Source organism: Fusarium pseudograminearum, chromosome 3 (genome assembly GCF_000303195.2).
Source record: "Fusarium pseudograminearum CS3096 chromosome 3, whole genome shotgun sequence".
In the NCBI taxonomy this organism is placed as follows: domain Eukaryota; kingdom Fungi; phylum Ascomycota; class Sordariomycetes; order Hypocreales; family Nectriaceae; genus Fusarium; species Fusarium pseudograminearum.
The window spans coordinates 1325809-1351181 of NC_031953.1; the positions used below are offsets into that span (position 1 = coordinate 1325809).

The 25373-nt window shown below is 48.5% G+C and overlaps 9 protein-coding genes across 9 annotated transcripts, besides 1 other annotated feature; 6 read left to right on the forward strand and 3 right to left on the reverse strand.

Annotated features, from left to right (window-relative positions):
• The first annotated feature begins 2635 nt into the window (after positions 1-2635).
• Positions 2636-2673: a microsatellite.
• A 45-nt stretch (positions 2674-2718) lies between these two features.
• Positions 2719-4625, forward strand: FPSE_06557 (uncharacterized protein; the record flags this gene model as incomplete). The annotated part of the gene is made up of 6 exons (XM_009259675.1): positions 2719-2802; positions 3038-3226; positions 3282-3329; positions 3384-3672; positions 3723-4468; positions 4518-4625. 6 exons carry the CDS (start codon positions 2719-2721, stop codon positions 4623-4625), a joined length of 1464 nt encoding a protein of 487 aa, XP_009257950.1.
• A 406-nt stretch (positions 4626-5031) lies between these two features.
• On the reverse strand, positions 5032-7116 carry FPSE_06558 (uncharacterized protein; the record flags this gene model as incomplete). Its single annotated transcript, XM_009259676.1, has 5 exons — positions 5032-5254; positions 5311-5536; positions 5592-6168; positions 6221-6715; positions 6769-7116. 5 exons carry the CDS (start codon positions 7114-7116, stop codon positions 5032-5034), a joined length of 1869 nt encoding a protein of 622 aa, XP_009257951.1.
• Positions 7117-9821: 2705 nt separating this feature from the next.
• Positions 9822-11052, forward strand: FPSE_06559 (uncharacterized protein; the record flags this gene model as incomplete). The annotated part of the gene is made up of 4 exons (XM_009259677.1): positions 9822-9977; positions 10033-10472; positions 10527-10725; positions 10780-11052. 4 exons carry the CDS (start codon positions 9822-9824, stop codon positions 11050-11052), a joined length of 1068 nt encoding a protein of 355 aa, XP_009257952.1.
• Positions 11053-11192: 140 nt separating this feature from the next.
• Positions 11193-12674, reverse strand: FPSE_06560 (uncharacterized protein; the record flags this gene model as incomplete). Its single annotated transcript, XM_009259678.1, has 2 exons — positions 11193-11788; positions 11846-12674. 2 exons carry the CDS (start codon positions 12672-12674, stop codon positions 11193-11195), a joined length of 1425 nt encoding a protein of 474 aa, XP_009257953.1.
• Positions 12675-13453: 779 nt separating this feature from the next.
• Positions 13454-15457, forward strand: FPSE_06561 (uncharacterized protein; the record flags this gene model as incomplete). Its single annotated transcript, XM_009259679.1, has 1 exon — positions 13454-15457. The coding sequence occupies one exon, from the start codon at positions 13454-13456 to the stop codon at positions 15455-15457; it is 2004 nt and encodes a 667-aa protein (XP_009257954.1).
• A 480-nt stretch (positions 15458-15937) lies between these two features.
• Positions 15938-18469, reverse strand: Het-C (the record flags this gene model as incomplete). The annotated part of the gene is made up of 5 exons (XM_009259680.1): positions 15938-16694; positions 16747-17996; positions 18055-18215; positions 18268-18295; positions 18353-18469. 5 exons carry the CDS (start codon positions 18467-18469, stop codon positions 15938-15940), a joined length of 2313 nt encoding a protein of 770 aa, XP_009257955.1.
• A 603-nt stretch (positions 18470-19072) lies between these two features.
• On the forward strand, positions 19073-19324 carry FPSE_06563 (uncharacterized protein; the record flags this gene model as incomplete). The annotated part of the gene is made up of 3 exons (XM_009259681.1): positions 19073-19114; positions 19190-19204; positions 19253-19324. The coding sequence occupies 3 exons, from the start codon at positions 19073-19075 to the stop codon at positions 19322-19324; spliced, it is 129 nt and encodes a 42-aa protein (XP_009257956.1).
• Positions 19325-20292: 968 nt separating this feature from the next.
• On the forward strand, positions 20293-21482 carry FPSE_06564 (uncharacterized protein; the record flags this gene model as incomplete). The annotated part of the gene is made up of 2 exons (XM_009259682.1): positions 20293-21038; positions 21089-21482. 2 exons carry the CDS (start codon positions 20293-20295, stop codon positions 21480-21482), a joined length of 1140 nt encoding a protein of 379 aa, XP_009257957.1.
• Positions 21483-22057: 575 nt separating this feature from the next.
• FPSE_06565 (uncharacterized protein) lies at positions 22058-23910 on the forward strand (the record flags this gene model as incomplete). Its single annotated transcript, XM_009259683.1, has 4 exons — positions 22058-22716; positions 22766-23074; positions 23122-23601; positions 23652-23910. The coding sequence occupies 4 exons, from the start codon at positions 22058-22060 to the stop codon at positions 23908-23910; spliced, it is 1707 nt and encodes a 568-aa protein (XP_009257958.1).
• Between the last annotated feature and the right edge of the window lie 1463 nt (positions 23911-25373).

The window sequence follows — 25373 nt, forward strand, 5'->3', positions numbered from 1 at the left end:
TAGTAAATGCGTTTGGCTGCATTATCAATCACCAAACTCTATATCAGAATATACTTGAACACACATTTCTCTTCCGAAGAGTGACGGATAAACGCAGTGATTGTCATCGCTTGCCAACATGCCAGATTTGGTATACTGCATAAGCCTATTGGCGAAATGTGCAATTTGGTCAGGCCTGAGGTATTTTACAGTGTGCTTATGCAGAGCCTGATATACTACTACCCAACAGTATGACAAGGCAACGATAGATGTCGTAACAATCAATCCCTGGGTTACCAGAAACTGGGTTAACTGGCGAGAGCTACAGGGTCTGATCTGAAATGTTATAAAGCTATCTACTGCTTTATTGCCAAGTGATTTGCTTTTTACACATAAGAACTCAGAGGCTAGGGTTTCTGACAATCTCCAACCAACCTAGGATACTAACGTTCATGTCACAGATAGTTGTTGGCTCGGAATGCTGGCCACTATGTTACAAGCTAATGGCGGATACTAGATACTAGACAAAGCAACTTGCCTCACGCCTCGTCTGGGCACGGCATTGGCAATGCGTTCTGGGTGATGCACTCGCACGCGTACGGGCGATATAAACATGGATTGATTGGGTATGGCTGTTTCGAGCAATATCTTTGACACGCGGAACATGCACCTCACCTCACAGCGGGCCTGTAGCATGATCCGATCAGGCTGAAGGGCCTTGGGCGGAGAGCAGACTCGCACAAAGGCAACGACTAATTGATTCTGTTGGTGACTAGGTGGCCTCAAGAGCCGATGGCGTGTTGCAACGTTGGGCTCTTGTGCGACAATACAAGACAGGACAATATATGCAACTCTCCCAAGTCGACTCGACGACTGGCAAAAAGGTTGCTTGTATCGGCGAATAGAATCAGAGAGAATAGAAATGAAATGGACAGAGTGTCTCTTTCGGATCGGATACTGTGCGTGACGGGAGTGTTTGTGATAGAGAGTTGAGTTAGATTAGAGGCGTCAGATACCTGTCATCTTTAATCAAAGGCTCTTTTCTTTAATTTGTCGAGACAATTCACGTAACATACGGAGTAGACGAAAGGCCGATAGAATGTCTTGGAAGATACTATGCATTTAATTATAGTTTAATGTGTCTTTCTTCGGCCGAATGCCGTGTACGGATACAGAGTATTGGTTTCTGGTTTTGGTTTGTCTCGGAGCCATTTACGTCGTGCTTTATTCATCCCTTGCTCAATCAACTCCATGACAAGGCGTTTTTTTGAAACGGCTTTACATGATGACAGAAAGGTGACTACTGAAAGAAAGGGTAGCGAAATTGATGGGTCAGGTTGTGCTGTTTATGCCTGCAATCCTGGACTGTTTATTTTGTAGGTAACGGCTCAGAAGTCCCTATTCTTGCTGCCCGCTAGAACGGCAAGAAAGAGTGGAGTGGATCGTGCCTGAATTGGCATGGGGTCATGTGGGTTATGATAAAACCCTCCACTAAGAAGAATAGAAGATCTCGGAGATCTGACAGCAAACATCAACTGAATAGGAATGAGCTAAACTTTGTGTTGTATTTGCGACTTGGACGAAAAAGAGTCTGTTGAGGGGAAACTAGATTTAGTTCTTGTAAACTGAGTACCTAGTTTTCGCAAATCATCTGCATGCATCCCGTATCAAATATCAGCCAATATTAGTATTAGCATCTTTATTTTAAGATTGATTCCCTGTCGCTTCGAGATGTTCTTTCACATTTTGGCGCGCGACTCCACTTGTGGATCTGCAGCTGTGCATGGGCTGATGCTCGAAATCCCTGTCCCCAGGTCTGCGACCATTAGAAAGGATGACAGATAGAGAAAGAGAGGCGAAATAGTTTAGCCATTTCTGTGGCATCACAGGCCGTATTACTCACTCAATAATTCTTACACCCTAACTTTTAGAAGTTTACTTTTCTGTTCCCCCCCTAAAGCCGGGGGTTGTTAGCACCTTTCTATCACTGACGGGAAGGAGCCAGCTTCGGCTTTTGCAAGAGTTAAGAGAGACAAGGCAAGGCAAGGCAGGCGCAGGGGGAAAAAACACAACCTACCTACCTCTGGGGGAAAAAAGTTTTTACAAATGGCCGCCCACCAAAATCTTAACTTTAACCTCTCCATATCATAAACTTTTAAGGCAATATAAAGAGCACCAACGTCATCTTTTTTTCGTTGTCGTCTTTTTTCTTCTTCTATCCTTCTTATTCCCTTACCCAAACGCTAAGCCCTCTCTAATTCCGCAAGGGGCGCAAAGTGCGATTCGATCCATACCCTGCAAACGCGACGCGCCCAGGGCACTTTTTGTCGTCTCATCTCCCCCAAACGTGCACTTTCACCCACCAAAAGAGAGGAGGGTGTGCAGCCTGCAACTGGAAGGAACAAAGACCACCAACTGGTCTAGCTTTTCTCCTCTTGTTTTTTTCTTCCTTTACAGTTCCCAGCTAACAAGGGAAAACGCTTTGTGCACACAAACTGCACATCGGACCCATCCGCAAGCAACCTTTTAGCCAGAGAAAAGAGAAAGCAAAGCATTAGTCGATCTGCAGCTAACCTGCCTACCTACCTTGCTTATAATATCCACACTGCGCACCTGCAGTGCTAATCTCGACCTCTCATCTTTTTCACGATCGCAAACCCACCACCCACCAACCCACCCACCTACCTGCCTACCTCTTTCGCGATTAGCTTCTCGATAGAAGCAAGCAAACCATTCAATATGGAAACAACTTCATTTAACGACTTTATCCAACGATATAACACTCTCCAAGCTTACGAAGCTTCAAAAGACAAACTCTTACAGGTATGCGCGCGCACGGTCGACATCATGATTCCTTTCGTCCGCCTCGACATAGCACAACACTTGGCACCCGACACTATAAGATGCGAAACGACAGAAAAATCAGAAAAGGCAGACCACTGGATTGCGGATCTGCAAACGTGTGCTGCCAATTCGTCCCTTTTTCTGCCCGAACCTCGAGTCTTCTTCTGCCTTTGGTGGAATTCATGATTCGTGACCACTGCTAACCATTGAACAGGATGTTCTTATCTACTGTAAAGCCATAGAATCCGACACAGACAAGGAGAACAAGAAGCTTAAAGCTCGATTGAACGAAGTAGAGCTCGACCTCAAAGCGGCGACCAAAACTAGAAGAGATTTACAGAAGACCCTAGAGGAAGCAGAGTTACAAGTCAAATGGGTTATGCGCCAAAATGATGAGATCAAGGTATATTGATGCATTTGATGTGATGTTGCACGAGCGCAACCGCTAAACGCTTCAGAATACCAATTCTTACGTTTTGATATTGATCGATGGCGATGGTCTCTTGGTACGTTCCTTCCAGACATGACTTGGCTATTGTCTTGAGGCTGACCAAGTAAAGTTCGACGACAGTTTTACGAAGCAAGGCCTCGAAGGTGGAAAACTCGCAGCCCGCGCACTTCGAACTGCGGTAGCGCAGCTTTGCAGCCATGAGCGTACTGGTTCATTAGAGATTATCTGTCGCGTTGTGGCCAACGTCGGGGGACTCAGCAAGGCGCTGGCGAGTGAAGGCTGCATTGAGAACCCTAACCAGTTTAGAGATTTCACTCAAGGCTTTACACAAGCCAAAGCATCTTTCGACTTCCTTGATGTTGGTTTTGGCAAAGAGCGGGCTGATGCTAAAATCCGAGGTATGGTCTTCGCATCTATGTTGAAGGCAACCCCTGGTTAACATTGTTAGAAACGGCACGTTGGCATCTGGGCAACCAGAATTGCAAGCATATCCTTTTAGGTATTGGACATGATTCGGGATACGCCCCTTTCCTTGAAGAGGTGGTTCATGATGATGACACGCGCCATTGCGTGTCTTTAATTAAAGGGCCGCCACTTGTGCGCGAATTGGACAGACTCCAAATGAACATTATCGAGTTTGACGACATCTTTCGCCCAACTAAGCTTATTAGCGACAAAACCTCAGCTCTGGCAATGGGCAACAACCGCACACTGCCGATCAAAACCCATACCACGGCGACGACCAGCATGCCACCAACACAGGCAGCTGTCTTGACACCTGCGACCAGTACTGCATCCTTGTCGCCTCCAAATAATTCTTGGGCCAAGATTACAAAGAGCGCTACTCCACCACCTCAACTGACTATGCCTTTGCCCCCTAAGCAGAACAAGAGTAAGGCTGCTGCCAGCAAGGCACCAACACAGCCAGCCTGGAGCCCCGGGCCTCGTGGTATCGATCCCACCGTTACGGTTGGTGCATCAGCTATGGAGAATATTAAACGACGAGCCGGAAACGAGAAACTTTGCAACAATCATTATCTTCGTGGACCATGTGGCAGAATGGACATTTGCCCCTTTGTCCATAATTACAAGGCCACCCAAGATGACTTGCTCGCACTCGCAATGCTGTCACGTCAAAATCCTTGCACGGCGGGCCAAGAGTGCGACGTGGATGATTGTATTTATGGTCATCATGTAAGTCCTCCCGCTGGCCTCCCTCACATTACATTACTGACCACCGCAGTGCCCGAATGTCCTTAATGGCATGTGCACACGACAGTATTGCCGATTCCCAAGGGATGCGCATCCACCAAACACCAAGTTTATCAACAAGAATATTGATGTTAACTAGAGAACCAAACTTGTACCCCCCGAATGAGGTTCCGATTAGCTCGTAATATAACTAGATAGGATTAGGGATAGGAGTTAGAAGAACACAGGGCTCTGGGATTGGTTTTTGGAACAGGATGTACCAAAGACGATAAATTGACAATTTCATCTTGCTTCGAAGCAATGCTGCTCGCTGACTGAGGTGGCGTGCATGCGGGTTCTCTTCTCGAACTTGGGGCAGGAACTCATTGTAGCCAGTGCAAGTTATCGGCAGTCCAAAACCATAGTTCAATAAAACACGGGATATCATAACAAAGGTCAGATGATGACATGAAGAAAATCAGTGATATTTACATGGACAAAGTGCATATAACCATCTAAACAAGAGATCCGAAGGCTCAGCAAACGGCAACGCACATCCCCTTTTATTAGTGACTTCTCGCATCGCCTGTTGGCGAAACAACTGTCTCCTGAGGGCCCTTCTGAGCAGAATGGACATCTCCCGAGTCGTTTTCAACAAGACCGGCACTGAGAGCACCAGCACTGGTTGAGTCAACCGGTGCAGAAAAGCCGTACCATGCAACAACAGCCACGCCGAGAATACCGCAAATGCAGCTGAAAACGAGTGCGACGATACCACGAGGTGTGAAACTGCACTCCAGAGTCAGCAAATGATGGGGTCAGAATAGAAGAAGGGAGTAACTCACCCAGGCGGTAGAGTCTTGGCAGGTTTGTTCTCACCAGTAAGATCAAGAAAGTCTTCAGTGTTGGCAGCAGCGTTACCCTTCGTAGGCATACCGGCGGCGGCACATGCATCGAGATGGTTCTTTGGGATCTCAATGGTTTCTTGTAGGGCAAGGGGATCTTCTACGAAAGTAGCAATGAGACCGGAGATAACGTGCCACTCAATGTGACAATGAAACAGCCAGACACCTGATGCAGATGTTAGTCTTCTTGATATCGTCTTCGGGGTAAGGTTCAAGCATACCTGGGTTGTCCGCCTTGAAGCGCATCACAATGTTGCCGTTGGGGTAGATGACTAGAGTATCACGTCGCATAGGGGTTTTTGGCAGGTTGCTTTCTGTGACATTGGCATCGGCCCAGATACCAGCCTCTTCCTCGGAGCGATAAACAGACTGGAATGCATGACCGTGAAGATGGAAAGGATGCCGGCCAGAGTCGAGGTTGTTCACAACAAGCTGAACAATCTCGTTCTTCTTGAGGACCATGGAGTGTGTGTAAGTGCCGTATACAGTAGGATCTTCGGCATCTTTCCCTGCACTGAGCGCTGTGTAGAGCGTGGGGACTTTGGCCTCGGTATACGTGATGTCGTTGAAGAAGGCGTAATTCTTGCCATCCTTCAAGTTATCCATCTTGACATCTAGGACAACCTCCTTGTCGGGCTTTCCAAGAATTTCCATCTTGTCATATGGAACGAGGGTCATATCATCGAACGGATCCAGTGATTCGACAGTAGCTGGAACTGGGTTCTCGGCCTTCTTATCGTAGACCAACCAACCGGTAGAGTTGTAGTTCAGGTCCGGGGGCAGGACGTCAAAGAGAGTCTAAGATGTTATTAGTACTTTCCTGTGATTGTTTTATGGGCGCTTTACTTACTGTATCCATACTAGCAATAATAGGGAAATTCTTAGAAGTGTCCTTCTTGGTAGTAAGTAGAAAACTAACTCGCTGAGCAGCCGAGATATAGATCATTTCTGCCTCCGCTTCCTCAGTGTAGATACCATCAACCTCGACAATTCGCATTTTGTGCCCTTCAAACCACAGATATTGACCCGCAAAAGCACCAACATTGATCACCCGGAACAGGTATGTCTTTTCGGGCTGAACAGACATGGTGAAGTTTGTGGTTTCGTTCATGAGGGCATTCTTGGGCACAGGTTCAGCGCCTGAAGGATTGGACTTGGCCATGAATTGTGGTATGAGGGATCGCATCTCATCATGGTACCAATCAGAAAGTGTCAAGACAACCTCTTCATCGTATTTCTTTGCGTACGGGAAGTCTTTATCATGGACGATAAAGGGCCCGCGTAGACCGTCTGGGTATTGTGCTGCAGTGTGACTGTGATACCAGTATGTGCCGGGTTGATCAACCTGTAGACGGCATGTCAATTTTGGGATCGAAGGACTATTTTGTGTTTTCTTACAGTGAAGTTGTATGTAAAGCTAGTTCCAGGAACGATCGGGCATTGGCTGACACCAGCAGGGCCGTCCATATGCGTGCTTCCATTCATGTAGAGGCCATGGAAATGTAGGGAGGTGGATTGATTTCCCAGATTGTTATGCGCATTTATGATAACTCGGTCACCAATGTCAACCTCGATGGTGGGAATGGGCCATTGGCCATTGATTCCAATAACTGGGCGCTCGAAAGCATTGTCGGGATTAGCTCTGACCCAACCAATCTCAAAATCGAACTTCCTGGTAGCAGCTCGAGCCAGTTCGGGAAGAGCAAGAAGCAGCGCTGCCTCAACTGATAAGAGCTTAAGGCGCATCTTGAATGTGAAAGAGCGACACACTCTAGACAGACAAACTTAAGAAGGATGAAGATGTCAAAGAGGAAGGGAGGAGTAAGTCTATGCCAGAAGAAGGGGAGGCAGCCTCTCAGTATCAGATAATAAGAGCTTACGAGACACTTGGAGGAAGAAGATTATGGTGCTCCGCGTGAAGTGAGAGGTGAGTGTGGAAACCGCCGAGATCAGATTGATCAGATTAGATGAAAGGAATTGGAACTGGGTTGAGGCCAATACGGACCCTGGTGGAATGATCAAGCCATGGCACGAGTCGGCATAGGGGAGAGGGATGTATGTACTGTAACATCACAAGCCAGAGTTTGTGTTGCACTGACACCTAGAAGACCAGAGTGAGATTTAGCGACCGAGAGCCGAAGCAAAGACAATACCCTAGTGACTTTACTAGAGTATCGCTAGCCCATGATCCTTGTTGATCTGTACATAAGAGAAAAGAGTCTGTTCGGAAGAATGACAGTCGAGCAAGCAATCTAATGACGCTAATCGAGGTTGAAACTAGGTTGTTGATGCTTTTGATCAGCTCATCGGCAAAAGTAAACCACTTCTGCGGAATTAAAGCGTAGAGGTGGTTTGGATGAGCCAGCGTTAGGCTGTAGATGGATAAGACAAGTAGGAGTTGATCCATTGTGGCTTGCAGAGGCTTGAAGCTATCGAGTCTTCTGATTCTGGGTCGCTGTTGCCGCCCGTGTAAGTGGAAGGAATTGTCCAAAATGCATCTTTTCCTTTTCGGGTAAGTGCATTCCTTCTGCAGACTTACCCCACTTGAGCTTCATCTTATCAATCGCAACCTCTTGTTCGTGTTTTTCTCTCTCGTTCTCTGCCGCTAATCTCTTACAAGGTATGATTTGCTTTCAATACCTGGTAAATGAATTGACCAGCAGCAATTGAGTTTTCACTTTGACTAGCCGATGCCACCCTTTTCGGCACAGTCACTCCCGATTGCGCTGTATAAACGATGGTCCATTCAAGGGTCCAACTACTCTGACCTGCCAAGACGGGCCATCCACAGCTATCAAACCCGCTGGAGCGTCTTGGCGATCGGCCTCTTCCTCGAAATACCGACAGAACATTTGCTGTCCTAAACCACAAGCGATCCCTGCAAATCTTACTATACCCGGTCTTGAAGCTAAGACACCTTGATCATTGGGAAGAAGAGGATCCTACGGCACGTCAAAGCCGGTTCGACCGCCACAAATTTGCAGGCGAGACATCCTCCGGTGGACCCTTCAACGGTCGAGAAGCCATTCTATGGATGCAGCAACTAGAGAGAGTGGTCTGACAGCGACAGAAACGAAAAAAAAAAAAAAAAGGGCCTTTCCGAAAGAGAGACAACACCCACAAGCGAGGACAAGACATGACGGAGCATGCCACCTGGAATTTTCAGCTGCGGCATATTAACTATCCCTGCCTGTCTCATGCAAGTTGCCTCGGATCAGATAATAACAATCTTCTGATCTTTTTGATACGATAACTTTGATCTGAATCGGCAGGTCACAACCAACCCTTACCTTCGGCCGCTTCTTCTCGTCCAGCCGATCTCTGGTGCGGCTGAACTGCGCTACCAATCAATCATCAAAGCCGAACACCGCCGGTTTGAAGTCCATCCATCCATCTGATAATTCCAAATTCGCCCCGCCCAAGATGCGAAATATTGTGGCATGATGCTGGTATCTTCTTGTAAGAGAGGTCTATCACTTTCCCTGAAGCCAGCCAGGATCGCCATCGTGTACACTCTATGCAAGCTCAAGTATCTGACTCGGCATTGGTCTTTTGACTAGGTAGGTAGTTGTCGGTCGAGGTGGGATGTGGGGCCACTGTGACAAGCACGATGAAATCTAAGCTTGAACTATGGTTACTTCACTCCGAGATTCGAAGGAAAAGCTGCAGTGCCTGAAAGCCTTTTTTCAGATGTTTCACATAAGTGTAAACCTAACTTGACCGACACTAGGTAATGTCACTCTCCAGATGGATCCCGTATCTGAACGTGAGCAACTGTATACCTTGCAATTTCACAAACCATATTGGAAAAGAGGAGGTTGCAGTCACAAGGTTATCAGATTGATTGATTGTTTAAGCTCACCCCTCCTTGATCAAGGTTGGAACCAACGTTCCACGTTACGGCAATTCCTTGCCGAGCGTCAACAGACTAATGTGACTTAGCAACAAGCCACCAACCATCCAGCAGTCCAAGCAAGCCCGATCATGGGCTGTTTTTCAGCATCGCTGCGGCAATCGAGCATGATGGCCGTTCTAAATTTCTCTCATTCCGCGGTTTCACTCTGCTGATCCATGTGCTATCCCAAAAGTGAAGCTTGTCCAAGATACTAGCTAACGTGGGTAGCTTACAAGGTTGTGTAATAATAATGCTAGATCAAATCGTGTTGTCTCCCGACCCCCTGTAGCTCTGAAGAGTTAAACGATTATCTGATCCGCTGCATGTGAGGTCTCGGAGGATTCACAAGCTGCTCCGATTCCAAAAGGTAGCAAGTGTAACATAGAACCCAATAATCTCCGTTTCCGCTTCCTGTTTCTCACTTCCATATCTACCTCTATCTCTATTCCTTCTTTTGTACTGCAAACTACTTGACGTTGGTCAAGACAACTCCCATCTGAAGCTCAACACACCTCTCTGCAACGATCAAGCAGCTTCACTTTGGCCGATATACACCATGGCTGTTGATGTCTTTGCGGTTCCCGTTTTCCTTGTCGTCTTTCGAGAGACTCTCGAGACAGTCATTATCGTCTCCGTCCTCCTTGCTTTCCTTAAGCAGACCCTCGACGGACCCAACGGTGATGTTAAAGTATACAAGCAACTAAAACGCCAGGTAAATCATCCTTAATCACCACTGCTGATGTTAAAATACTGACTTATCTCTCTAGGTTTGGCTCGGAACGGGCATTGGCTTCTTTATCTGTATGGTGGTTGCTGCAGCTCTCATCGGCGTCTTCTATACCGTTGGAAGCAACGCTTGGGAAAAGCACGAGTACTACTATGAGGGCGCATTCTGTCTCTTTGCTTCCCTCATCATCTCTGTCATGGGCGCTGCTCTTCTCCGTATCGGTAAGATGCAGTCTAAGTGGCGCGTCAAGTTGGCAAAAGCACTCGAGTCCCCGATCAAAACTGGTAACAAGGGCTGGTTCAAACAATTTGTTGAAAGATACGCCATGTTTGTCCTGCCCTTTGTCACAGTGCTACGAGAGGGTATCGAGGCTGTTGTCTTCGTTGCTGGAGTATCTTTCTCAGCTTCAGCCAAGTCTATTCCCCTGCCTACGGTTGTTGGTCTCTTTGCTGGCTGCTGTGTTGGTTACCTGTTGTACAAGTAATACCTACCCTTCCATGTGCATGATCCTTCCAATGCTGACTATGACTCTAGGGGTGGTGCGAGCACCAAACTCCAATTCTTCCTTGTTCTGTCCACCTGCCTCTTGTACCTTGTTGGTGCTGGCCTCTTTTCTCGGTCTGTATGGAGCTTCGAGATGGCCAAATGGAACGAGTACATTGGTGGCGAGGCAGACGAGTTCGGTAACGGACCCGGCTCCTACGATATTGATCAGAGTGTTTGGCACGTCAACGTAAGTCATCGCCTATCATCCTGTACCCCTTTTCTATGTGCTGATGATTTTCAGTGTTGTACTTCTACCGACAAGATCCAGAATGGTTGGGGCATCTTCAACGCTATCTTGGGCTGGACAAACTCGGCCACATATGGCTCTGTCATTTCTTACAACCTATACTGGATTTGTGTCATGACTGGCTTCATTATCATGCGCTTCAAAGAGACACCTGGCAGGTATCCTTTCGGAAAGGCAAAGGCTCCTGCCAACGCCGTTGATGATGCTGAGAGCCACGCAACTTCTTCTCCAAGAAATGTCTCCAGTGAAAAGACTACAACAGCATAGTCACCCACCACAAGAGGCATAGGACAAACTGATCCTGGTGGAAGGAATTTGTACATTTCATTCGCCTTGATGGCGTGATAAGTTTATCTAGTCTACATCCAATCCAATAAAGTCTAATGTTCAAGTCTCGTTCTATCGGCTCAGGTTTCAGGGGTCCAATCCCATTCATCTGCCAAAAACATAGCCTTTGCCATCTTATCAACATAAAGAGCTCCCTCGTAACGTAACCTCTGATCGTTGGCAATGGCTCGTGTAAACTGAAACTTCTTGGGTGCGCTGTCTCTATCATCGGCTTCATGTTCCTTCTGGGCCAGCCACGAGGTATCGGTCGGCCGCTTCTTCCAGTCGGCATAAGGAATCGAGATGACGTTTGCTGAAAGCATGGACCGCATGTAGATCAAGATTGGTTCAAGACGAGTTCGCAAACCACAGTTTGTGTGATGTTTATCGACTTGGTAACTCGGGCACTGCTGAAGTGTAGACAATAGTTCCTCGATCTCAATCATGGCAGTGTCTGGCACCATGTTCAAAGACGCCGGGCTGTAGTCCACGAGAAACAGCAGGTTTTTGTTCACGAAAAATTTCAGCATTTGACCAAGCTGGTAAGAGTCACATGCCGCACTCGAGTCATAACCAAGTTTACACTGTCTTTCGCGAGAAGAAAACAGGGCGAGGAAATGGCGTTGAACAGAAGAGACGGTGTTGAGAATACACTCGCGCCGATGCCGTAGCTCCTCTGCATTGTAGTCAGCGCCTGCTAATATTCACAATCCAACGCTAGAACTTTACTTACCCTCTAAACCATCAGGTAGGTTCCACCATGCAGCTGTCATAGTGGTATCTTGATCGTGAAACTCGCTCCAAAGGCTTGATCCTCTCATGATGATTTCCCGAGTTGCCTGTTGTAGACGCATGGGTTGTCCCAGTAGCCACGCAACTAGGATCTTCTGGCGCAACACTTGCTCTGTTTCTGTAGCTCGTCCGTCCTCACTTCTGAGAGGTTTGTTCGATGTCAATGGCCACCTGAACTTGAGATCTGTATTCAAAACACGAGCTACAGCCGCTACACAATCAAAGCGATCGGCAACGATTGCCAGAGTAGTGATGTATGGCATGGTTCCACGAGACGTCTTCGTGGGTTGCTGATGTATGATATTGAGTAAATCTTCCATGGCGTTCTCACGTCCAGCAGCTTTAGTTGCGTCATCATCGTCGGTGATTGGAATCCAGGGTAGGTCATGGACATCAGCCTCGTTGGCGTTGATCTTCAGCTGAGCGAGCTTTTCGTGTATATCCAAGATCAGCTTGGCTTCTCTGAATTGAGAATTAGAAAGAAGATTTGAGAAGTACTTTGAGTGCTTCTTTAGAGCCGCCAGATTAACTCGGTATCCCACCCTGACCTTTGACTTGAGAGTTGAGCGGTCAGGGGGCTGAGTACCAGCTTTCCTGCTGGCAGCAAGTTCGGCTTTGCGGGTTTTATTGAGAGTGCTGGCAGAAGTCTCAAAGGTTACATCCAAGACGATATCGCCAGAAGGATCTATTTCTACCACGGGAGGTAGATCTTTCTTAGAAGCCTCTGACCCGTCCGCCTCGGCGGATGCTGCAGTCCCAGACTCGCCCATTTGCTAGGTATTGGGTATTGATCGACATGGAGATGTCAGCCTGTGTAGAGGCCCAATTGTGAACAGGCTAGATGCCGCGAGTGAGTAGACGATGGGATCTCAGTCGAGTAAAATTCTTTTCATAGGGAAAATGATAAGATCTCAAGCTCCCATCTCATAGGTTGCAGGTGGGATGACGTTCAACTGCAGAGTACGTACCTCGTCTTTCTGAATTCACATCCCTGGCAGACCCCGCCACTTGGTTGCGACCTACGTTCCCGGGCTCCAGGGGCATCAGTCGTTAATTTTAGCGGTTACACGAGGCTTCCCGCCCCTGACTCCCGATGGGGTCCCCGCCAAATTCTCGTGGTGCAGCCTAAAGCCTGGTCTTCTGATTGCTTGATTGGCCAGGTTTTATCTGAGAGAGCCCGGCTTTAAGAGATCCACCTGGGAAATCATGTTCATCCAACATCCATCGTCACTTTCCGACCAACAGGGCAGACCTGGATCTTCTGTCCTTCACCCACATTAATGGCGTTGTTCACTCACAAGAACACGTTATTCACCAAAGCAAACTCTGTATCATCTGGTCTGCCCTACGTCTACAAATAAAGTTCAAAGCTTCGTGCGTATTGTCTCGACGACAACGATTGACAAACTATATTCGGAAACCCATATAACCTTCGACAACTCGCCCGATGGCATTGCAGACTTTAGCCTGCACAGCGCTCCAGTTCTTCAAGGGACGCTGATGAGTGAAGACTGGCGAACAAAACCATACAAACATTCAACCCTCAACAATGGCTCCGTTTACTCGCGCCGCTGTCGATTCAACGCTTGCCTCTGCAATTCAACTCCTCAGGATCACGGCTCGACCTTCAGTGACCCCGAACCGCCTCGCTTCTCACCTGCGAAGCGACACGCGAAATGGAACATTGAATATGTCTCACTGTTTGCACCAGTCCGGTTGCTCAACAAGATACTTAACATGCGCGAGCTTGTCCGATAAATCGCGACAGTCTCGGCTTACACGTCCGAACTCGCAGCCCAGCCAACTATCCCTGTCGACACTCGAAACATATAATCGAAGAGAGTTTCATACCTACTTTGTGACACATCTGCCTTCGTCTTCTGTTCATCCCGATTCTCGCCCGATAGGACCCGGCCACAAGCTCCCTCGCGATGCTGCGACCCCTCACACTCCAAGTGCTGGGCCTGTCCCCGCTGTCGCCCCGCCTTACATCCCGTCAACCCGAGACTTGACTGTGGTACGAATTCCAATGCGGAGGGCAAAACATCATTTGGGAGTCGCAACAGATCGAGGAAGCCGTCCGTACAACGAAGATCGAGAACAGGCTGGCACAATCAGTCTTCCGGCCTTTGCAAAGAGGGCACCTAGGAGCGTAAAGCACAACCCAGGAGAGGCTACCGCAGCAGACAGTGCTTGGGGAGACCCTCAGATCTTTTACTTTGGTGTTTTTGACGGACATGGAGGCAGTGAATGTGCTGATTTCATCCGAGAAGAACTACCGGGGTATATTGAGAAGGCATCGGAAGAATTCGGACTTCAGAGCAGTTTGCGCAAGAAAAAACCAAGTCGTGAAGGTATACACAATCACCACCATGACCACAAACACAAACAATCTCGCACGCCCCAATCAGGGCAACCTGCGAGTACTCCGTCGACGAAACGCGAGGCTCTTGATGCCGTCCACATGAAAGGGCCAGAAGAGGTCAGGCAAGAAATGAATGTGCTTGACTCAAACAGCAGCGCTATATCTGAAAAGCCAGTACACGGAGAGCGAATACACAGCGCAACATCGCCGCCTGCTGAAGTCTCAGACCTTGCAAAAGCAATTCGTATGGAGAAGAACTTGGTCAAGGAATACCGAGATACTGTCGGCGGTTACTTCAGGCGCTTTCACCCTGAACACTTTGTTCTCTCACGAGATGAATTTGCTGTAGAAGGGCGCAAGATCACGATTGAATCGGTGCTTGCATATGCCTTTTTGCGCGCGGATCTAGATTTCGTATCCGCCCAGGCACGAAAGGTCGACCCTGAAGATATGAAAGGATCCGATGATGCCCCTGTCAACAACGACGAGGTTTTTGGACATCCGTCTACGCCCTCTGGTCACGGAATAGGAGGTCCGGCAAGATTCAAAGGAGGCTCCACGGCTTCTGTCGCCCTCATTTCGACGCCAACACCCGCCCCTTTTTGGCACCCGGCAGCCCAGAGTACGTTACTATGCGCTCATGTTGGAGACAGTCGTATACTTCTTTGCGATACCGCTACCGGTTTAGCTCAGCCTTTGACATCTGATCACCATCCCAGCAGCCCAACTGAGAGTCGCCGGTTGCGACGATATGCACCTGCTGGATCTATGGTTTCTGGCGATAGTTTCGGCGAGGAACGCATTGCTGGCTTAGCCAACAGTCGCGCTTTCGGAGATATGAAGAGCAAGCGCATTGGTGTCTCAGCTGAACCAGAGCTCACGCGCGTCGAAATGGGTCCTGCGCAGTACTCTTTCCTTGTCCTGATGACGGATGGTATTTCTGGGACTCTTAGCGATCAGGAGATCGTCGACGTTGTCAAAGAGGCTCGTACGCCTGAAGACGGAGCTCGCAACATCGTCAAATATGCCACTGAGGTTTCCAATGACGGCGATAACGCAACATGCCAAGTGGTACGTCTGGGCGGCTGGGAGCGTCGATCTGAAGGTGGACTGGGCAGTCTTGGAACCAAAGAGGTCCGTGATGCCCGCATTGCAGAGGCTCAAGATCCCCGACGAGGGAAGAGATGATTGGCTTGAACGATCATGACGAGAGGACTAATATTGCTTGGATAGAGGGTGCTGGAGCCTTGAAAGCGGAAGGATCCCGAGGGAGCACAATTACTCATGTTTTTATACTAGGGGCACTCTACTATTGCTTTTGGTGGTATTTGTATTGCATGGAATCAGGAGTTCTCTGGAGTAACAGACAGCGACATAGCATGCGCTTAGGGAGGTCATCCGCACTGAGATCCCAGTCGAGGCTGGGGCATATGTAGCACTGCATTGACAAGTATGTGCGATAGTTCTTTATCATTGAAGAAAGAAATACGTCTTGACTAGTCTAAGTCTGTTACCTGTCTCTCCCCTCCTGGGTATCCGATATCAAAGCGGCCGTTACATATCCATTCCAGCCATGTCCTTGGCCAATCATCAGGGTCTTTTATCCAATCCCAGTAGTTCCGTGATCTCATATATCATAGCACGCTCTTATTTACCATCATGTCTCCTTTAATAACCGTGGCGTGAGCCAGGGTACTGTCCCCAGCCAGGGGGAGGCTGGTTGCCGGGGGGAGGTCCGCCATAACCTTGCTGGCCGTATGGAGGATACTGAGGAGGGGGTACCCCGTAGCCCTGGCCTCCATATTGCTGAGGAGGAGGCGCGCCGTATTGGGGACCACCATATTGTCCTGGAGGAGGAGCTCCATACTGAGGCTGAGGAGGCCCGCCGTAGCCGCCGCCGTATGATTGTTGCGGCGGGGGAGCATTGTAGCCGCCTTGCTGGGAGTATCCAGAGTTTGATCCTGCATAACTGGGGTTCTGTCCATAGTCGAAGGAGGTCTGGCTAGGCGGGGCAGGCGAGTTGGACATGTATCCTGTCGCTGGGTTTCCATCTTTACCCTCCATAGAGTCAAGGTCGCGAGTCTTGACTTGCGACCACAGCGAGCCTGCGACCTTGCCATGTCCTGCATTAGACATGTCACCAAATGTACCATGGTTGCAGCCACCTCCACCGACACTGCGGCTTGCGCCCGAGACTTGGTTGAGGATGTGGTTCTTGTGGTTCCTGACAGACTCGGAAGAGAGAAGGTGGGCAAGCTCGTGGCGGCGAGGGTGCTCGTCAGCCCAGTTTTTCATGGTCTTGAACATATCTCGCTGGATCTCGATGTGGTTGTCGCGAGCAGCAGGGTGGTGGAATGCTCGGAGGACATCGTTGACAACCTCGTCCACGGAAACACCAGTATTTTCCCAGGCATACAAGACTCGTCTAGATTCTTTAGTTAATAAGTGAATAAGTTTACTTTGAGATGTCGACTTACGGAACTGTGTATTGCAGAATGGTGGCGGCGATGCGACCAGCACATGAGTTGAGGATATTTGTGAAATGATCCTTGGACAACATGGAGTGAGTAGGGTCAGAGCATGAAGGGTTGTCCCAAGGCTCGTACTGAGACTTGGCGCTGGCAGTAATGACACTGGACGAACCGTCCTTGAGGACCTTGGACACCTGCTGAATAATGGGTCGGATGAAGGGAGCGAGAAGACCCAGGATGAAAGCAGTAAGAGTCTCACTGATCTTCTCGAGAAGCTTCTCCAAGCCAGGGACCTTGGCAATGCCGCGGCTGATGGCCTTGACGATCTTGTCACGGAACTCAAGAATAGGGTAGATCTTGCGAGCGGTTTCAACAGGGTCAAAGTCGGGGCTCATACCGGGGACTTGGTTGGCGTTATCGCGAGTCATATCGCCACGGCTCTGCTGATAGCTTCGGTTGCGCTGCTCTTGAGCCTCGGAGCTGGCCTTGAGGTCCCTAGCCTGAGAGGCGAATCCATCACCAACACCAGGGAGCTTTGATACTAAACCGATAAAGTCACCAGGGGTAGACTTGATTCCGAGGAAGCCTCCGAGCAGTGATCGCTCGCCACCGCCGCTGGAACGGTTGGCGGATCCTCCCTCGGCGTTTTTGAGGGCAACGTCAACCTCGTCGACTTCAGATTGAGTGAAGTGGTCTGACGCTTCTCCAATAACGGAGTGCAGGAAATCAACGGCTCCAAAGGTACCTGTCACAAGGGGGTATACTCGCTTGCCGTGAAGCTTAATCTCGGTGTGATCACCGCAGTGAGGGAACACAGAGTGATATCCAAGCTCACGAAGGGCAAGCTCGCAGTAGTTGCTGTGAGCACTGAAATCTTCCAGAGTGTGCAATGCTTGTCCCAAGCATCTCAATGCCTCACAAAGGTCATCCTCATTTCCCTTGCTGGAGCCGCTTGTGTAAAGACGGCCATAGTGAACGCTTCGGGCCAAACTGTATCGCAGGTAGGCTGCACTGGTCGCCCAGCCACCATTTTCGTTGGCGATATAGTTTTTCATACCGGTGCGAGGATCAATTTCGGTTTCTACCGGTTCGACTGGACCTCGCAATCGCTTATCAAAGGTGCGCGCATCGAGTCCATCTCCGTAGCCGAGGGGGTTATCGATGTGTTCCTCTGGACGATAGACGCCGAGTCTGTCTGCGGTGACCTCGAATTCGCCAGTGGCGTAACCGTGAGCCATAAACGATAGAACCCAAACCTATCAATGTCAGTAAGCACTATTAATCGCTTGAGAACGTAAAGCATTAGGTTCGTACCAGGATGCGGATCGTTTCGCCATTGACGCCCTTCAAACTGCCAATATCAACGGCCTGGGAGTAGTCGCGTAACCAGTTTCCAAAATAGACACGTTTGATCAGCATTGAGGTCCATTTCTTGCCGTGAAGAAACGCAATGGTTTCGAGCATATCCTCAATGTCTAGATATTAGGTGAGCAACACAATGCGAAAATCGGGGTAGGGGCAGCTTACCTCCATGGCGCCAGTTGTGACCTTCGACCTATGCGCATGTCAATAGAAGATCTTGAGTGAGCTGTATACGAATCTCATAACTAACCTGAGCAATTGAGGGAATATTTCCAGCACCAAAAGCCTCAGCTTTGCCAGGGAGGAGAATCAGGCAAACTGCGATCAGCAGTAACCATGAGCCCCGCGGCATGGAAAATGACGGCATGGCGAATTAGCGATGCAGCCCTATGGCGGGGTTACAGCAGGGAGTACGCGATAAGGTAGTAGGTGAGAAAGTTTATCCAAAGCAAAGTACGTAGGTGAGGTTTACAAAAAAGGTTGGAGGAAGGATATTGGTAAAGGTTTAAGAGGAGGTTTAAAAACTTGATCTGCCAAGGGACGGGTTAGTTGATAATGTACCTGGTATCTAGGAGGTCACACTGATGACGGGTTTTAATGTGGCTGGGCGGTTCTAGTAGCCGTCAGCTCTCAGGTTTGATGTGCATGTGGCGTTACTCGGACTGGTCAGATTGCTTTAAAAGCACTTGAACTAAGCAGGACCATTTACTAAACCCTGTCCCGTGCTTGGATTGGGTATAAAAGCTGTTAGTGTTGGGCATACCTAGCAATTGCGAAATCGCAGCGTGAGAGGCCTCTCAAACTCATTGTCTTTCTTGGAGCTGATTGCGAAGCTGTACCCACAACTCGTGGCTTGGCAGTTGACATTGAGGCGGTACGTAAACAAGCCTTGGCGTTTTAATCGAAGACTGTTTCTGATGTGAGGCAAAGACATATGGACCTAGAAGCGAGAGGAAGCGAGCATGCCTTCATGGAGTCGCTCTCTTATGAGTACTTGAAAATCTACATGCTTGTGTGTGCATTCAAAGGATAAAAGACTTCCCTCAAGCTGTCCGAAAATAGGAGGTGAAGCTATACACTGTAACAGGGACATCACCTTGGTGTAAGTCACCAAATGCATATCCATTTACAAGCTCTGCTACAACTACAGACGCTGTATCTCAAGCCAGAATTCTCTATTTCATTTCGATTCTTCCAACGAAACAAACAGTCCATGCTTTAAATTAGTGCAAAGAAAACAGATTACAAGAACTATAAAATCTGATGCTGGTGGAGCTCAATTGCTAGTTAAAGGAGATCCGGCTTCCTCGGAGAATAACCCCTGCCATCAGAAAGTTCGATCGGAGCATACGGAAGACTGAAATTCCGCTGTTCTGCTTGTATCCTAAAGTCTGGATCTATCGGCATCCATAACATAAGCCCATTGATCGGCTGATCGATAAATTGCTTGGCCCCAGGTTATCAAGGAGAGAAACACGGCATCGACGGATGCTGCAATGTTTGAATGCTGCTAACATGCACATCCGTATTGGTTGATACGAATATTACTATACCAGATTCAAGAACACCATTGTTTTTTATGTGCTCTAATCGTCATGTGCAACTTTGATGTGTAAATCTCGATCGCCCCATGGCATTAACAGCTAGTTAGCTGTCCCTTACAAATTAAACTCTGTTACCTGGACTAGCAGTCACTGTTCCCAACAGAGGTAGATATGTAGATGGCATTCTTCTGCCTCGGTCTTGAAAACAAATTGAACCGCCAATTTTAAAACAACATCATCTTGCTAAACCTCCCATAATCAAATATCAGGTTCTGTATCCCGGGACTCGTGGCATGTTTTATGGTCATTGTAGCGCCACTCTGTTGTTAACGCGGAATGGGGATCCTCATTAAAAAAATATCCCCTGGATGGACCCCTGTGCGGCGACTCTAACTCGCCGCTCGCGCCGCCCTTTCGTTAGGTTCCTTTGACTGTCTGGCTTTTGATATTAAACCGTCAACCCTTTTCTCTAGGTTTCAACTTTTCCTCGGTTTTTCTTATCCTACACTCTCCTTCGGTTTCATCATTTTCCTCTTCTCCCGGTTGTCCACAAGGAGCACTCCTATTCGTGCACCCTAATCAACTGTGGTCTTCCAGCCGCCTTCTCGACTCGACTCCAAACCTCCGACCGCTGCTTCAACAAAAAATGCCTGGACTTACACTTCCAACCTTCACCCGTGCCGAGGTCGAAGAGCACAACTCAGAGGGCTCTTGCTATGTCACGATTGGCAACAAGGTCTACGATATCACCGAATTTATTGAGGATCATCCTGGCGGTCCCGAATACGTTCTCGAATATGCCGGCCGAGATATCGAAAAGATCCTCAAAGACTCTGATTCGCATACACATTCTGACTCTGCCTACGAAATCCTCGATGAGAGCCTAGTCGGATTCCTCGTATCCGAAAAGTCCGTCAACGGACATGCCAATGGAACTGCCAACGGCAATGGCAGTGCGAAGCTGTCCAACGGGGACGCCAATGGCACAGTCCATCCTCGAACCGGGATGTCATGCGAGGAAGACTTGAGCAAGGAAACAGACTACAATATGGACTACAAGAAGAACAAGTTTCTTGACTTGAATCGCCCTCTTTTCCCTCAGCTTTGGTTCGGTGGATTCACTAAAGAATTCTACCTGGATCAGGTCCATCGTCCTCGCCACTACAAGGGCGGCCAATCCGCACCTCTGTTTGGAAACTTCCTCGAACCTCTCTCCAAGACTGCTTGGTATATAGTTCCTATGATTTGGCTGCCATGCATTTCATATGGCACCTACATCGCCTCTCAAGGCTACGACAACCAGCTCTACACTCTTGGCTACTGGGTCTTTGGTGTCTTCTTCTGGACTATCATTGAATACGTTCTGCACCGCTTTTTGTTCCACCTTGACTAGTAAGTTTCTCCTGATATTTCTACCGAGCCATGTATGCTAATTCTACCAGCTATCTGCCTGATAACCGCGTAGGAATCACTCTGCATTTCGTCCTCCACGGTATCCACCATTATCTTCCCATGGATAGGTACCGTCTTGTTATGCCACCCACTCTCTTCGCTCTTTTGGCTACTCCTTTCTGGTGGATAGCTCATAGCCTCCTCTGCCACAACTGGTATGCTGCAGTAGCAGCCTACTGCGGCGGTGTCTTTGGATATGTCTGTTACGATCTTACGCACTACTTCCTTCACCACCAAAACTTGCCTCTGTGGTACAAGGACCTCAAGAAGTACCACCTTGCTCATCACTTCCTCGATTATGAGCTTGGTTTCGGGGTTACCAGCAGATTCTGGGACACCATCTTCGGTACTGAGCTTATTTACGACACCAAGAAGACGAAATAAGCTCGCTATAATGCACGCAATTTCAAGTCTGGCGTGCATCTTATAAATTCAAGCCGGCGCACTGTATATATGTCTTGCTATCAAGTGCTTGGCGCACACTGGGTTGTACGGAGCAGTCATGATTAATGGATGGTAATGAACATGGTGGGCACTGGCATTAATGGATCGAATCAGCATAAATAGTTTTAATGGTTGGGACTGGTACGCCCAATATGGTCTCTTCTTTGGACAGAGTCTCTTTTTAATAATATACCCTCTTTTAAAAACCAATGACCTGTACTCCTATTGTCCATTCTTTTATCACGCTATTCATCAACATGTCCGATGCGGTGACAGCGCTCGCCACGTGTCACGTCACGTGCAGCTGAGACGCTTTCGACATGGTACCTCTAGCCAAAAGCTTGACCCATCCATCAGGACTTTTCAGGGCAACTTCCTTTCAACCAACCTCTCATCTGACGAAAGCAAGTATCGAATTACACACCAGAAAGTTGTATTTAGATATCTGCTGTTATTGGATCACATTACGAGTCACAAATTTGGACGCCCATCGATAAATTTAACACGCAGACATCATGGCTACCTTGGACGTGGAAGCACTCCTGGACGCCACTGCGAAGGACACCGCCGAGCAGAAGACTAAGAGCCCTGTAGAGGATAGAACAAGGGATGAGCCTGAACGAAGGGAGCGCGATCGTGGTGGCCGTGATCGAGATGGAAGCCGACATCGCGACCGCGACCATGGTCGACGCCGAGACCGCCGAGACAGCCAAAACCGAAGCCGTAAAGGCACCCCCGACGTAGGAACACCACGAAGCGATGCTGGCAGCCACAAGAGTAGGAGAAGGAGCCGCAGCCGTGACAGTGACCGCCGTCACACGCGCCGAAACAGAGACGGCGATTACTACCGTGGCGGACGACGCTCACGCTCACGATCTCGTTCCCCTTACCGCCATTACCGACCTCGTGATGATCGAGAGCCCCGTGAACGAAGAGATCGCGGCGACCGACGAAACCGGGACTTTGGGCGCGGTCGGGATGACGATCGTCGGGAAACAAAGCGCGAAGAAGGCAACCCGCAGCTTACCGAAGACGAACGAGATCGACGCACTGTGTTTGTCCAGCAGCTTGCCGCTCGTCTCCGCACCCGCGAACTAAAGGAGTTCTTTGAAAGGGTTGGACCCGTCAATGAGGCTCAGATTGTCAAGGATCGTATCAGCCAGAGATCCAAGGGGTAAGACAACACACGTTCGTCGATGAGAACAGTCACTAACAAATGACAGAGTTGGTTACGTCGAATTCAAGAACGAAGAATCTGTTACCCAGGCACTTCAACTTACTGGACAAAAACTCCTAGGTATCCCCGTCATCGTGCAGGTGACAGAAGCCGAGAAGAACCGACAGGCACGAAACCCTGAAGCTTCAGGGCCCCATCCCAATTCTATTCCGTTCCACCGCCTTTACGTCGGCAACATCCATTTCAACGTTACCGAACAGGACTTGCAAGCTGTCTTTGAGCCCTTTGGCGAGCTCGAGTTCGTTCAGCTCCAAAAAGATGAGAATGGTCGCAGTCGCGGTTATGGCTTTGTCCAGTGAGTACACCTCATCCAAATCATATATCAATCGCTAACTTGACAAGGTTCCGTGATGCTGGCCAGGCACGAGAGGCATTGGAGAAGATGAATGGCTTTGATTTGGCCGGACGTCCTATTCGTGTCGGACTCGGAAACGATAAGTTTACCCCTGAGAGTACTGCCAACATGTTGCAGAGATTTTCCGGACAGAACCAGCAAAACCCTAACTTCCAGGGCTCTGCTTTCTCTGGTTCTGGCGGACGTGGCCCTCAAAACTCTACTTTCGACCGAGCCGGTGGTCGAGATAATGAGAAGACAGGAGGTGCCAGTGCTCTCGATGATACCGATGTCGCTGGTGTCAACTTTAACAACTATAGTCGCGATGCATTGATGAGGAAGCTTGCTAGAACGGACGATTCGGCCCCCACTAATGGCCACGAAGAACGACAAGTCCTCAAACCCAAGACGGAGACGAAGCCATTGCCTGTTAATGTCAACATGGCCAGTCGATGTGTGGTTTTGCACAACATGTTTGACCCCGAAGAGTATGTTGCAACCCTTGAAATTGTGCTTGACTGTTGCTAACAATTCACAGAGAAGAAGGCACCGACTGGGTCAAGGAGCTTGAGGACGATGTTCGTCAAGAAGCCGAGAGTAAATATGGACATGTCGTCCACATCTCGGTTGATCCAAACTCCAAGGGTGACATCTATCTCAAATTTGACAAAGTCCAGGGCGGCGAAAATGCCATCAAGGGCCTCAACGGCCGATACTTCGGCGGACGAATGATCGACGCGTCACCTGTTGTAGATGCCGTCTACAGCAGTTTGTTTTCTCGTACCCGGGCAATTTGAAGCTAATGTTTGGCTTGTCAACAATGCTCTTTAGGACTCTTGCAGGTTAGCAGAGTCCACATGAACTGGCTGAAGAGCATCACTAAGAGTTTGGTCATCAACAGACTTGAAGTCTCCGCTTCTTCCAGAAATCTCCGCTGTCGTTCTCATACGCGCTTCCGCGGCGCGATACATTCGCCATCACCGCCAAAAAAAAATTACGACTCGCATTGCATGCATCAAGGTTCCCAAAATTCAGCATCGCATATCTTTTTAACCATTACGGTGTCGCAGGTTCTCATCCCTCAGTCCCGACTTACCTTGTCTGGAAGACTCGACGCGCACGCGCCCCTATTAGGATCTATTATCGATCTCCAGGTTCAGCACTCGTTCAGTCGCAAGGACCAATACTGATGTCTTGTACCCTAGGATGGCCCTTCCCCTTGATTTAAGGGGCAGCACCCCAGACCTGCGCCTTTGTTTGTCATATGAATAGTTTGTTTCGAAATATAGAATGTATTGAAAGTAATAATCGCCATTTTTGTGACTAGTTTGAAGATTGAAAGGTAGGGAACGTCATGAAACTTGTTCTTTACCTTGCTGATTATGCTCAGGTCTGTCAAGTACAAGCGTACGTATGTTGTTGTCAACTTCGACATTGATTTTGAGCCTGTGATCAGTCATACACTATGTACAGTGCATCAGTCTCAAATGTTTGATGTTCTCTATTGAATTACGATCTTACGTCCCCAAGGCTAAATGCTATATACTTATGCCATGTTTATCAGATACACGATCAGAGCAGACAGAGTGTCATCGTGTATCTCAACTATGTACTGCTACAGATTGATTTGTATTTCTTATCATCATTTAGTCTCGAATATATTCATGAACTCCTTTTTATCTTCTCCTTCAAATCATTGGTTCAGCTCATTCAGCTGCTTCATTGCTGTTGCTGGTGGGATATGTTTCACCCCTGAAGCTCTTGTGAGATCTCGAGAGTGCATACACCGTTCAGGCATGTTTTCTCCCCGTTTCCAATCCAAGTGGGAACGTTATGTCACTATTTACCTTGCTGAGTGAGACACCCCTTCATTTACTCGTTTACTTGGAGCTTGGTTGATGAGGGGTGTGCGAGTGCCAGTCACATTGGTTTGTCGGCTGCTTGTCAGTGCCAGGCAGCTGGCCGAATGGTTCCCCCCGGGAGTTTCTCGCTCGCAAATCGAGTAGGATAATGTATTTCACTCTTGTGCCTCATCTCCTCAACTACCTCTCAAACCTTTCTTCACTCATTTATGGTCACCACGCAAACGTACCCTCATATCTTCTACTTCTAGCGTTTGGGTGCATCTTTTCTTCTCTATCATTTCCCGCGCGTTTGGCAAACAAAGAAGTATTCGATCTAACTCGGCGCAAACGCAGGGCAAGAATTATACCAAAAGTTTTGTCTCGGTGTTGTTTTTAGTGTTTGTTTTGCACCTCGC